The 15,129-nt window shown below is 38.8% G+C and overlaps 1 protein-coding gene across 1 annotated transcript in view; it reads right to left on the minus strand.

Moving 5' to 3' along the window:
* Positions 1-15,129, minus strand: part of LOC115059626 (protocadherin-15-like) — a 144,338-nt gene that overhangs the window by 42,434 nt on the left and 86,775 nt on the right. The window contains exons 23-25 of the mRNA XM_029527226.1: positions 14,434-14,550; positions 12,019-12,159; positions 9,920-10,032 (exon numbers count right to left, since the gene is read on the minus strand). Of these exons, the coding sequence (XP_029383086.1) occupies positions 9,920-10,032; positions 12,019-12,159; positions 14,434-14,550 (371 nt within the window). The remainder of the gene's footprint in view (positions 1-9,919; positions 10,033-12,018; positions 12,160-14,433; positions 14,551-15,129) is intronic.

Genomic DNA, 15,129 nt, shown 5'->3' on the forward strand with positions numbered 1-15,129 from the left:
GGTGGCCACCTCTGTCCAAATGAATATTCCCTGAGCTGTGGGTGTGTGTTGGTACGTTAGGCTTGGGTCTATGTGGAGCTGTATTTTTTTTCCTCGCAGCAGCAGTGACTCAGTGATCCAGCAGCCCAGCAGTGTTAATGTTTCCCATGATGCTGTGAGCCAAACCATGCAAAAATGTTAGGGGGGTCGGGGGATTATCATTTTACATAAACCAGACCCAGACGTCGGTGAAATGAAAGAATAAATTTTACAAACACATCCCGTGTGAGCGTTTTCTGATCTGGAGGACAGCACAACAAAGTTTGACGAGGTTGTTATGAATGGGGAATTAAATTTTTTGCAAGGTTTAGCTAAGCCAAACTCTTAGCAGATGTGAAAAACAGATAAAAGAAATCAACAATTCCCATTTCGACAAAGGTGAGGAAGTAAGCAACAACAACAAAGTCCCACACTTTTTTTGTTGCTTATCTTAAATCCTTTCTCCTCCAACTCCTTCAAATTGCCAGACATGCCAAAACAAAAGTTTAATAGCTCTTGTTGTCTTTGTTGGTGGAGTGAATGTAGAATGCACAGGGGAAGTTGTTTTTATATTGTAAATATCTGGGAATATTGTTCTTTTATCTACGCCTCTGAAGCTCACGATAGATTAAATAATTTAAACACACATACACACGGAAACAACAATAACAACAACAACAACAACAAAATACTGCAGTGAATTTAAAATCCCATCTTTATCTACCTTTGCGTGCTGGTGTGTCCCAATATGCAATCTATGTAGAATTAATTGAATGTTTGTGCTTAGAGTTTGACTTTCAATTTAGATCTGTCTGTGTGTGTGTGTGTGTGTGTGTGTGTGTGGGGGAAGGAGAGTGGTTGAGGAGACATAAGGAGATAGTGATGATATTGCTTGTTGTTATTATTAATCTAAACCAAGTCTGTTGTAATTTACCTCTCTGTCTAAAGAAAGCACTAAAAATCTCGATCTCTCTCTTTTCATTATCGTCTGTCTCTGTTTCTTCTTCGTCTTTTGACAGCTGCCGCCACATCAGTGAATCCACTTCAGACCCTCGAAAATGGACCTGAGCTACGCTGCAATGTCATGAATCAAACTAAAATGAGTGCAAAGGTAAAATATACTTTCAGATTTTAATATCAGCGCTTTCCTTTGAATAGAAAATGCGAGCGGTTGCTTCTACTTGACGCTGTGTGCTCGCTTTCATGTAACAACAACGACCAGGCAGGAAACATAACAAACAACAAATTCAAAAGATGCTCATTTTTGTGGTGTGGTACAACCTGTCGGCTATCCTGGCTGTACTTCTTTGAACTCTTGTGTTACATAATCCTTGCCTAAATGTATTTTAACTCCCATATTTACATTAATACGCAGAATTATGCATAAAATGCAAAATTGGACGCATTAATCGTCTCTGTAAGTTAAACTTTTCCAGATTACTCTTTATTCTATTAGTTAGTTTTCTGATTGGGGTTGCATGACCGTATAGAGATCACTGTTGTCACGTGTTAACCAACTCATATGAACTCATATGCCCAGTAATATTCAACACTGGGGAGGGAGACTTATATTAAAATAATCTAATTGTAAAGGAATTCATAAAAGGTCATTATTTTGAAAACACAATGGAAATCATTACAAACGGGAATCCATGAGGCCAAGTTGGGTTTGGGCAAGGACCTTTCACAAACTGGCGACGGTGCTGGCCCCTGCAATGCCATGCTGCCTCCTTAGACATGAAGACAATTAACAGCTGTAATCCAATATCCTGCTCACTCATGTGACTAAAAGTTAATTCTGTATTGTAATTTTTCTTCACGCTGCACTGCCATTGTAGCTCAGTAAATAGAGATCATGCTAATTTCAGGCTCCGGCACAGGACTTGACAGCAGCTGACCTTTCAGAGCTCCACAGATACACTGTGAAATGCTGTCAGCAATGGATTCTTAGGTTTAAAGAAGATGTCTGAATTCAGGCTTTTACACCGAGTCCACTTTGAGTGTTTTTTTTTTTTTTTTTTGATCTGTTTGGTCTGGCAATCAGGGTGTCACAGCCCGAAAGCTATCTTATATTTCTATTAAAGGGAGCACTGTGATAACAACATCAACCTGTTCATGTGAGAGGGGGTAAGGCAAGCAGGATGTGTCTGACTCTTCCTTTTTTTTTTTACAGACTCTCTGGCACTGGTTTGAGGTCAGGAATGAAGTTATATGCTTCTCCAATTCTCATCTTTTTAGGCTTAGAAACACGTTGTTATATTACTTCTCAGACACAAGTAGAAGCTCTTTGTTCTGACACTGTGCTTGTCCACCTGCCACGTCTTTAGTACCTGTAGTTATACATATATAAGCGCTTCCATTCATATTTAAACAGGTTTGAACTGGTTGATGGATTAGAGCCTTAAAGGAGCCCGTCACCATCTGTCAGGAATCATCCATGTCAATGACCGGCCAACAGACATTAACAATACATGACTGTACTGTCCGTCCACCTGACTGACTACTGAAGCTTAACGTCTACCTCTCCATCTATAAAGCTAGTAGAATATTTAGTGTCAGTCTGCCCGTCTATCACTGCAACTGTCTGTGTATCTTCTTATCTATCTGTTTCTCTCTTTGACTCTTGTCTGCTAGTTTGCTTCAATCTGTCAGCTTGTCAGCTTATCTGCCACTGTAAAGACATATCTGCCTGTATGTTGATCTGTCAGTGAGCATGTGCGCCCGACTCTCTGCCTCTCTGCCTGTCTGGCAACTTGACTGTTGGAAAAGGTGTCTTTGTGCATAGCTGTCTTCTGTAGCCTTCATTGTATCACTATAGCATTACCCTTGTCCTCTGCTTTATCCACCTGAAACTCACGAGCCGCATCCCTCTGCTATCCTCTTCCTGCATCCTCCTTTATTTGCACTTCTCTTGCTCTGTCACAGTCATTCTCCCTCATACCTTACTCCACTCCCTCCCTCTCTCTCTTTTGCTTTCTCCCAGCTGAAAGCAGTCTTGTAAATAACAAGACCACAGTTATTTGCCATTTGTCGTCACAGCTGTATCATTGCCAGCAGCACTTGGTTAACTTGGCTGTTAGTATGCATCAACAAAACAAGGTAACCTTCGATGGGCTCAGTTAGACAATTACTGGATTTATAGAGCCACGGATCAGATGCACTGGCTTTGGCATAAGTTAGTGCAGGGACACATTTATCTCAGTTAAAACGTTTAAAAGCCCTCAGGACTTTATTAAATTTGGCAGAAAAGATGTGTAATTTGATACAAGATAGTTTACAGGAGATGAAATGGGAGTCTGACGGTAAGGAAGTAGCAAAAGTTACAGAGGTGATGAATACAAAAGAGAAATATATACGGGAGCATCATTTTACATCTTTGTCCTCATAAATTTAAAGGATTTTCTGTCATACAAGATATTTTAATGTACACTGTCTCTCTACTGGAGAGGTTAAATGGCGAAACAGTTCACTAACTACTCAATGCTCTCTGCAATTCAGTGTTTCTGTGGTGCACAATTGCCATTTTACAAAAGTGCTATTGCTCCTACTTCAGAATCTCATTGAAAGATTGGGTAAGTTGTAATAATGCGATTTGGCAGAGGGGCAGTCCTCCTGTCTGTCGCCAGTTGAGCTCAACAGAGGCCAGATGACCTATTTGGTCCATTCAGCTTCCCATTTTTGCAACTAAACTTTCTTTCATCTCAAATTATGAACTTTGGTTTTGGAACATGATCTTCACTTGTTTAGTCTCGACTTCATTATGCCTTGCATTATTCATTATGATTAAATTATTCCATACAAATAAATGAAGTAGCTAACTTGCTTTTCTTTCCATGAATACTTATATTTGGGTCTCCAAAAAAACATGTCTCAGCTTGGCAAGCTTCATTTCCTTCATTTATTTTAATTTTCAACTGCTTATCCATAAGGGTCACAGGGGGGTGCTGGAGCCAATCCCAGCTGGCATCTCTGGAAAGGGGGGGCTACACCCTGCACAGGTCGACAGTCTATCGCAGGGCCAACAAATAGAGACATGCAGAGACAAATGACCATTCACACTCAAACTCATGCCACTTTTTTTTTTTTAACTATATTTAAAACACAGAAAAGTGTGGCAAAAAAGAACAATACCAACTTATCATATTTCAAAAGGAGATTGTGTGCCTTGAAATAGTATTTAAAAGAATGAATCTCCACAAATGAAGCTACTTTTGGACCAGATCACCATTAGTGGTATATCAAATGAAAGAAGCCACTGATCATACAGTCAGCTCCTTGGTTCATTGAATTGGAAAACCCCACAGCCCCCAGTTAGACCCACGTACCCTCTGATTGAGGGATGTGATGTGCCACAAAACAGAGAAACTGAACTACTGCTTTGTGCCTCAGGACACCCAGCTAACGATGGCAGGCCTTCCATGCGTGTGCCAACACTAACTTTGAAACTCTGTTTGAGGTAATATAATGATAATTTGCTACAATTACTACACACACACATCGCCCATAGTCATTCTGGATAGCAGCTACGATTTGATGTTTTAGATTTAGGTTAGCTTTATCTGTATCTCTATGTATGATTTTCTTTCTGTTGTTGCTCTGTACAAAAGACTCCAAACACAATTAAGAAAAGTCTGATTTTGCGTGACTTGAAAGCACCAATTGGAGAATGTTCAACACATTCTTTGAATTTATGTACTGAGGTCTGCGGAGCAAAGCAATAAACAGCCTGGTTGTGCATATCTTACAGCTGTGTGCATTATGGGGGTTAAAAAAACAAAACAAAACATTGCCTTGGAGAGTTGGACAGAAGTATTCTGTCTGTTCAGACCACAAGATGAAAGATTTTGTCTTTGTAGCTTCTGCATGATGCTTTAATGTGAGATAAATTGGCCAAAAGTTGGCAGACACATCTGTTATAAGTCTGCACTCTCTGACTTGATGGCAGACAAATGGGACTGTGTTCTCTTAAAGGGGGAAACTGACAGCTCCGGATTTGCTGCTGTCCAGCTGGCTTTTACCGATAAAAACTGTGACCTGCCTGGTTGACTGTGATTCTCGGACAGAGGGCGTACTACATCTCAGGAAACTTGAGCCGCTGGATGCGACCTGACTTATCTAAATCTCTTGCCGCAGTGTACCGAATTATCTCCATCTTTGTAATGATGCAAGACAAAGCAACATGTTCTCATTCTTGATCACACGATGTCTTAATTGTCTTGATAAAGACAAAGCTTTGATGTTTAGGCTCTTAACTCTCTCAGCACCGTCCAATTACATGCATTAACAAAGCAACAGGTTCTGAGGCTATTTTGACAGCATGAATGGTGGGGGGGTGGGGGAGGCCTGGATTCAAAGACACAGTGACAAAAATCTATAGACACACATACTACAAATGCAGACAAAAGTAAGGAAAGCGGTAGGAGGGGTTTGTAGATTTCAACAGTCTTTGGAAAGGCAATATTGTTTTTCGGTTCACTTAACCTCACGCTGATAATTGCCACCAGGCGCTGATAACTATTCATGTGTATGTGATACCGACTGCATACTAATTCTGCAGGTGCAGCGATGGGCCTACAGTTAGAGGAACAGAAAAAGAGAGAGCCACACATGGTCGCGAAAATGATTTAACAAACCTCCTCAGCTAAACTGTTTTACTCGATGAGAAACCCACAGAGCAAAAATGCACAAACAGCAGGTTACAGTGCCAAAGCTATGCCTCACTTCCCTTTATTATGTGCGTGCATCCGTATTTGTGTCTCCATCCCCAATATATTTATCTTTACTGCCTCCTGGAGACAAACTTTCTTTGACCTTCAAAAATGTGCAGAAAATGTTAAAAATCTACATTTTTGAGAGCACCACTATGAAAAACATTTCAGCTCAGTATCTGATGCTATGGGTTTAATAAGGTGAAAGTCCTGGCTACGAGCTATTGTTTACAATGTAGAAAATTGTAGACCTTTTAATACATGGCTAAGGGGATATGAGTACTCCGCTGCTCACCCAGTATGAAAGTGAACAACCCAAAAGATACTTGAAGCTGAAGATCAGCACTTCAACTTCTCCTGTTTCATTTGAAATTCAGCCGCTGTAATAATGAGCCAAAACAGAAAATGTCACTGTCATCAGACCAAGCTTACATTCATAGCCCTACAATGCACAGAGCTTAAATAAGTATTTCACATGTGTGTGACAATTTTACATAAATTACAACATGTGCTGATTGAGGCACCCGTGGTAACTTTTAGTTGTTTGTGCCTTTTAAAAATTCCATTAGTGTTATTTGAAGATATCTCAAAAGGCAATTTGGTGGCTCAGAGGAGTGAGAAGATTTACTAACTGTGTTAAATTAGTAGTCTGTGACTTATTTATTTGGGGGAGTAGATGCATAGATTGCCTATCACATCATAAAGCTGAAACAATGTTTACAACACAAGCACTTTTAGGAGGAGCCAATTCTGGGACGCTTAAAATTCTGGACATTACAGCTTTGAATTATCATGACCTTGTTAAAATAAGGGCTCATATAAATTTCTTGACACAGGCCCTGATAAAATAACAAAGACATTTTAAAATGAGTAGAAAATAATGCAGTAATGGAAACAATAACTATACACTTTGCCAAAAGGGAACTTAAGAGAATTCTCGTTTAACCAACACTCTCTTTCATTACTGGGATCAATATTACTAATTCAGTTTTGCCTAAGGCTACAAAGCCTGTCTGTTGACACCATACAAAATGATTAAGCTGCATTAGAAAGCTCCTCTTCAAACCACACTGGTACAATGGTTAGCTTTTATTCAATAAAGCTGGGATAATTAATTCGAAGCTGGTGCATTGTACCCTGTGTGAATTCAACATGGAAATAGAATAACACACGTGTATACACACACAAAAAAGTTGTCTCGTTCACATGTACACACACGCAAAGCAACAAGCAGGAACAAAAATTGTAAAATACAGATACACATGCACCCAAAGAGACGTTAAAATGGATAAAAAAGACCAATACACACAGAAAAGGACATTCACAGTGAAAAATACAAATACGCTGGATTCTAAATAATGCACAGCCACATACAAAGACGGCCACACAGACGTAGCTGGAAACTACCTTACATATTTATAGACGTAGTATTATATGGCTTGCTGACTCTTGCTATCTCTTTCGTGCCTCTAACCCTTTTCCTAAAAATAGACAGGAGCTTTACTCAGATCTATTTGAAAGACAAATCTTGAAATCTTGAAATTTGGGCTCTATGGTGGGAAAATATGTTGAGCAATTGTTGCTCAGGTGTTAGAATAAAGAGCTAAAAGTAACCAAAAGAAAATGCAGAAAGATAGTTTTGAGATATATATACATATATGAAAACTATCAATCTGACAAAAGTGACTAGCTTCATACTAAATGCCTCAACAAATAGGAAGAAAGAGAAGACATGAAAGGAAACAAAGTCTGCAACGGAGGAAAGTATCCAACTCAAAACCAATGCTATCAGTTTCATCAGTGTCGAAAGTAGTCTCTGTTTTCAACCGACACATTTCTTCGCTGACCCTGAGCAAATAGCCATTTTGAAACATTTGGAAAAATATGATGTTTGAAAGCATTTAAACGGCAATATTTTATAGCAAATGGAAGAACAATTTGTTTCCTCTGATGTCACTGTTGGGAACAACTACACATAAAGTGCTACCAAAAAAAAAAAAAATGGAATCTGGCCATCAAAACCACAGTCATTATCCACCCTCACAGATGGGTCTGGCCTTAGTTTGGTTCATACAGACTTCCATCCTGGGATGAATCAGGCTAGTCTGAATCATTTATCAAAAATGAGATGGGTTTGAAATGATTGCTGACAGATGAGTGCCACTGGAGCACAGGTCAAAAACCAAGATGGTATGCTATGGCTGCTGAGGTGGAGCTATCTCTTGAAACTCCTGCAAATGGCGTCACTTACAAAATCATGTCATGTTGATCTATAATTTATATGAAATGGATTTTTGGATTACCAGATTAATGCTACCACTCACATCTTTGTTGCTCTGATTGATTGTAGGTCTATTCAATTCAGTCCAGAGGTATTTTGGCCTACAGCCATTGACAAAGCAATGGCTGGCTGATTAGAACCTACTGTAGAGTGATTGAGTTGCAGAAGAAAAGCCAAAAAAAAAAAAATAATAATAATGAGATAATAAAACACATTGACTGAAAGACAGATCAGGACAGGAAGATAAGGGCTGGAGTTTATTGGAAAATTTCACACTGGACCTCTGTTCACCCTGTCAATCACAGAATGAAAACCTGAGGCAACCCAATGAACTCATAAAAGAAGCACAAGTTGGAGGCGTTATAATGATGACTTCAGAATAAAGTTGTGTGCGTGTGCATGCGTGTGAATGTGTCTATATGTCTGCTGCAAGTGTGGTAAGAGTTTGAGGGTATGACCGAGGGTTTTACGTTCAGAACAGAGTGAATTTAATTCTTTATATGTGCGTGTCTGCGTGTGTGAATGCATGTCTTATAATTCCTTACACTTTGCAAAAGGCAAATGCAAAAAGCATCAACACTTTTTTTTACAGATTCTGCAGCTGGACATTTCTAAAAATAATGGATGAATGAAACTTTGTTAAATAAATCCAATGCTTTGGTGGGAATGTTTTGCACAGAAGAATCTCAAAACTTCCTGTCGTCCACTGTTTTTTTCTCTCAGGTGAGACGGTCAGTGTTTCCCATCCTGATGATTTGTTTGGGATTGTACGTTGTTCCAGAACAGGTGAGTTTGGTTTAAATACAATTCGGGGACTTGTACAGTATATGAATTGTATATTTTTTTGTACAATTTTTACTAAAAGTGCTCGATTCTGGTAATCTATCAGAAAAAAGTTAATAAATAATAAATAAATTCTGCCTGAGTAAGACAGTGATTCATTCCATTCATTAACGGAACAGATGAAAAACTAATTTTGTTGCTTGTCCAGGGGTTTGCTTATTTTTGTGAGTGTGGACACCAAACCCCTGGTCTACTGTTATTATAGGAAATTTACAGCTTCCAGAGGAAGATGATCAGGTGGGCAGATGTGTGATTCTTTCTTCTTCTTCTTTTTTATCCAACACTCTTTCAGGACCTTTTCACCTGGTTGGTTGCATCGCAATAAGGTCAGTATTTACTTCAAGTAGGTAACAATTTCCAATAGCAAGAGAAAACATTGTAAATCTATGGCTGTAACAGAGAGCAGGAAAAAACTGTACAACGCTTTGTTGAATAGATCACGGATCACGGCTACAGCATGGCTTCATGGCGACATCCTTAACTTGGCTGAGCAGCATATAACCACACTAAATTAAATCATCTGTTTAAATTTGATCAAATCTGTTTTTGGTAATTCATGCTCGAATTTTCAACAAGGCAATGATAGATAATTCTTAAGATTTCATTAAAGACTTATGCTTGCATTTTTTTCCTGAAAGGTTAAATGTATTGACTTTGATATTGTCAGTTGTGGGACTGGTCGTTAGATTGCCCCAGATTCAAATGGCATGCAGACACACATGGGAATCAAAAGTTAAGAGTCAAGCATGTGCACATTGTGTGTAATTGGTGTGCATGTGAATACATCAAGCACTGCATAATCCTGCTGCTTTTTAAAGTGTAAACATATTTGGGACTAAACAAATATAGTTGGAGTGCTCTATGGAGAATATCTGAAAAAAGAAGTTTCCTGCCCTCAGTGAGTCAGGCATCTGGGTCTTTATTGCTTCGATTTTCTTTTATGTCATCCACAGTAAAAACTGTTTGTCAGTTTTTGTTTTTTTTTTCATGTCAAGCACAAATTAAATTTTAATGTCATAATCATAACTTTAAAACATAGCACGTACAAAGTGTGCGTGTGTGTGTGTACCTGTACTCTTCCTGAGTGAACACAGGAATGACAGAGGGCTGAAGGACTGTGATTTCAACTAGAGTTGTGTTCTCCTTCACTGGCTCTCCATCATCATGGGCCACGACCACCAGCTGTCAGAGAAACACACAGACACAGGTAAGGAGAGTAAAAGTAAATTTCAGTAAATTTCCGCACACTCCAACATGGCTGGTTGCCCCCTCTGCCACTGCAAAGAGATCAGTCCACGTTTTACCCTCCAGTTGCAGTAGGAGCAGCCAAATGAAATGATACCGTTAATGCATGACAGGGCAATAATAAAACAAAATAAATGTCTACATATTTGTTGCCAGCTAACTAAAAGCACATTATTTGTGTGGGAATAGGAGAGTGGGATGAGTGCGTAATCCACTGGTGTGCTTATTTGTTCCTGCTTAGCCTTTCTTTTCCATTTAATTGGAGAGTAACCACTGTTAACTGGGCCCTAAGGAGTCATAATGAGTCCTAAACTTAAATATCAGGACACTGAGATATTGTTTTTCCTTGCTCGTATTTATCCAGTAAATTGTCACTGATCCTGGATTCCCCTTCTTTGTATGCATGCAGTAACTCACGCTTCAACCAGAAATCCATTAAGCGCATTGATAAATCCTTGAAACTTAAAAGCTTTATTGAGATATGTGGCGGAAAAAATCAGTGCCTTGCCAAAGAGCACACTGATTTTTTCAAATGCACTTAAGTTTTGACTGGATTTCTCATTATTCTTGCACACCTGCTTGGACACGCTGACCTGCTCCAAACCAAACATGTTGTTCTCAACACTTAAAGCTGCGGTAGCCTTATAATGCAATTTGTTACATGTCAACGAGCCAATCAAGCTGTTAATGTCCTTGAAAAAAATGACTGCAGAAGCAATGTTTATCTCAGCCATAATCCAAAAATTGTACGCAGAGTTGGACTGATTCATTTTGTTTGAGTAATCGGGAGCAAACGAGGTAGAATGAGTCCCCTGAGTGACATCTTCAGAGGACGCTGTATCCTTGTTGTGTTAATTAAAGCCCAATGAAAAGATGAAATTAGCATGGCCCAAAGCTCCATTGAGGAGCACAGCTGGGAAAAGGCAGTTTTGAAACTAATAAGCTACTGCGGTATACTTTACTGCAGAATGCTCTGCAGGTTGCAAAGGGATTTATAAGACTGCTCCGCACAAAGACACCTTTATGCACACTCATGCCACAGGTAAGCAAGTAAAATGTGAGATTAATGATCAAATAAATTTTTAATGACTCAATTCATGTGATGTCGTCCCAAAGCTCCACCCATTAAATATAAAGCAGAACAAGAGAGGGCATCAGATAAATCTTCTCTTGTAATGATGTCTCTATCAAACTACAGCTGTGGTGCCACCGTCTACAGTTTGAATTCATCATTTGAATTGATTGGGTATTAAATTAAGTGACACTGCATTCTGTACTGTATTTTTATATATATATATATATATATATATATATATATATATATATATATATATAGTAGACTCACAACCATGTGGCTGTATATGTGGCTGTATTTGATACATAAATTATATTATAGTTTGATGGGAAGTTAATTTCCAGTGGGAGAGTATTTTACTGCTGTTTCACTCCATCTTGGATGAGAATGTTTTATAACTTCTATAATGCCAGAGAAAAATAATAATAATATAATATATATGCCAGTACAAAAAGTTTACAAAAGGCTGCAAAAGGCATCAAGTTCTGTTCGTTTAACAGAATGCTGCATACAACGGTTCAACATTTTCTTTTTTTTCCATGTCTCTACTAAAAGTAATGTCTGCTTGCAAGCTGCTCTCACAGGATGCAGGGCAAGATGTTAGCAGATTATTCGAAGGCAGATTTTCACTGCACAGACCAAATTTCAACTGGGTACGAATTAAAAAATATAGGTCACCAAAACAAGGAACCTGTTGTGTTACCGAATTGGTTTCCCTTTATTCATTCTGGAATAAATCTTTCCAAGACTCGTTAGATTCATCATGTCACATACTGGTGGTAGTCCGGACCCGCTGCCTCACACTACATCATACATCATTGGCTTAGGTTGTGTGCTTGCATGCTTACGTTGAACTTGAGGTTGGGCTCCTCATTAAGGTTTACTCTGGTAACCACGTGTCCCGTATGCTCGTCCACATCAAATATACTGGCGGAGTATGGATATGCTTCCTGGTCCACTTTATAGCGCACGTGACCTGCTGGGGTTCCCTGTGAAGAGAAAAAAAACACAAAATACTTTGATATTAGGATTTATGGTTTAAATGGATGTAGTTGCATTATTGGATGCTAAGATTCTCTTGTGTAGTTTCAGGTGTCCCACTATTACTCTGTATATATATATATATATATATATATATACAAATATTCCTGAAACAGCGCATACACACGCATGCTAATACCACTTTGGAATGAATGCACTCCAAGTTTAGGGACTCTGATGACCCGAAATGACTCTCTCAAATGTTGTTGAGAATGATCAATAATCAGCTGGGGGCCGTGAATTGCCTGAAAATGTCAGGAAATACATAGAACGACATTATTGTATTTGTCCAATATCTGGCAGAGAGGGCAACACCGTGTGTAAATTTCCTCATTTTGCATAAATGAGTACATGATCCCAGAGTGAGAAAGTAAATTAACTTTCTTTTAGTTGTTTAGTTGGAAATTGTTTGCATTACCTGTCTCAAGCCATCAGATCTGAAGAAATATGTAGATGGGAAAAGTTAACTCCATCTGATTGTTACCAGGCAACATTACACTGATTAAACAGGAGAGTGTGGTGCTGTGCACTTGTGGATATCATTGTAAAATAACTTGGTGTCCAACGCCTTCAATTGACATATCGAAAATAGATGAGTAAGCTTTATTTATACGGTGCTTTTCAAAACAGAAAGTGCATGACAGGAAGAAAAAAGGAGCTCATTATTGCCCCTGGATGCTGTTTCTTTGAGAATGCTTATCTGCATTTGAATAGAACAGTATATCGGGGAGGATGGTTCACTTCCTGGCACTGTGACACTCTATTTAATAGGTCTTTTAAATATTTGCAGCAGTCCAGATCGCCAGCTCCCAGTTCCCTGGAACTGTGCTGTACATCATCTAAAGTCTTGGCAGTGTAACCGACAGATCCTGGATCGGTTACTGGCTGCTATTAAAACTGAGCTATTTACTTTTGCCTCCCTTCCTTTCTGATACAGAGGATGTCATATCTTGGTCATGATGACTTTGATTGCATTGGGTTGATCATGGCTAAGAATCTGATGTGCTTGAAAATGACTGGCTTATATTTGTTTGATGATCTCATGACAGGTACGACTCAGTGACACAGCCAGTAAACGGAAAGCAAGTCCTGCTAAACGAAACACTTGTAAGGTCATATTTCATTTAAAATGTCTCAGCGTTGAGAAAGTTGCAGTGTCAACATCACATTATATGTCGGCACTCAAGCCAAACTTAAGAACAGTCATCAGTAGACATGCATTAATTTTCATCCTTCAGTGTAATTTCTTCTGAAATAAAAGTTTTGATTTTCTGCAAGCACAGCACATGAGTGGTACTTCAGAGCTGCCATTTCCAATCAAGGCATCCATTAGATAACAACTCAGAGTGAGTCAGCACAAGTTCACACTGACAAATTCGCAGCAACTTTTAGTTTAAAGGTAAGTTTTGGGTCTGATAGGTATAGACCTCCATATCTATGCTGAGATACTGGAGGTGTGCCTTTTTATAATACAAGGTGGATAGTATAATGTCTGCTTTTTCACCCATTAGAGTCTAACTTGATGCTTAAATCTGAAGTCTAAATCAATTCAGCTAATGCAAAAAGACAAAAATCACATTAGAGGAAAGAACATGGATTTTTAAAAGAGGGTTAAAAGAGGCAACATTGCCAGTGTAGCAGATCTCAAAAAATAAGGCCATTATTACAGCATTAAAAAAATGTGCTATAATGCTTCTGGTGTTTGTTGTAAAAATATACAGTATTTGGAGATTTTGGAGATTTACTATTCAGTGGTCGTGCTAATTGGTCGTCTTTTTTTTTTTTTTCCCTCAATAAAAATGATCTATGTTTCAAACCTGCATCCCAAAAGCTTGTGTGACTCAGCAAATCCTTCTGAGCAAATTTCACATACTGCACCTATGCGGACCCCTGAATGAAAATTTCACACCCTTTTAAACCTGGGGTTAACTGCGCCACGCTATCTAATTGCTCGCAATGGAACACTTTAAAGTGAGCTAACTTTCATTTTACAGCAAGCTGAGTAAACCCTCTTATATTACAAAGATGTTTAGTGCTAAAAGCCCAGTTGAGGTATCATGAAGTGGCACACTGGGGCAAAAGAGTGTTTTAAAAAAAAAGCAAAACACTTAGTCGGGGAAAAAAGCGCAAGTGCATTCAAAATACACACACACATGCACGCAGAGTTTGTGGAACAGACTGAAAAACATTTAGATTGAATAACAGTTTCTGGAAATGCTCACCGCAGGGTCAGAGTCATTGGCCATCACTGTAGTTACGATGGTTCCCTTGATGGCATTAGGGGCAACCATTCCTCGGTACACTGACTGGCTGAATACTGGCGAAAAGTCATTCATGTCCTGCAGAGATATAAACACACACATGCACGCAGAAGAATAGCATGAGCAATGTAGATCAGGCTGTTTTTGTTTTCCAATAAACCTTTCATGTTGCTTTTTTGTTTTTCTTTTTTTGTTCTTATTCTTATTCATACATGTCACTTTCTCCTGTCCCCAAAATGACTCATTAAAGTGGTTTCATAGGTTCGGGAACATCTGGCATCCACAAGGGTGCAGGGTACACAACGCTACAGCTGTTTACGATAAAAACACCTGAACCAGGTAGCAGATCCCTCAGGACATATGCTAATGCTGACTTGGAAGTTTTTAGAGAGTTTGGTTGTATTTTGGTCTGGATAAAAAAAAAAAAAAAAATTAAATATGTATATTATATATATACTTTTTTTGGTTATCACTACAGGTGTCAGTGTTAGAAAACAGCAGCTTCACAGTCGCAAAGAGAACCAAACTGATCAAGTAATCGGTTTACAGCTTTCTATCTTTAAGACGTTGTGAAAAATAGATGGATGTATTCCAGAAGTGACTGAGCCAACACATGGAATGGTATGGCACTTTGTTACACCAGTATCAGGATCGGAG

Source organism: Echeneis naucrates, chromosome 19, assembly GCF_900963305.1.
Source record: "Echeneis naucrates chromosome 19, fEcheNa1.1, whole genome shotgun sequence".
Classification (NCBI taxonomy): Eukaryota; Metazoa; Chordata; class Actinopteri; order Carangiformes; family Echeneidae; genus Echeneis; species Echeneis naucrates.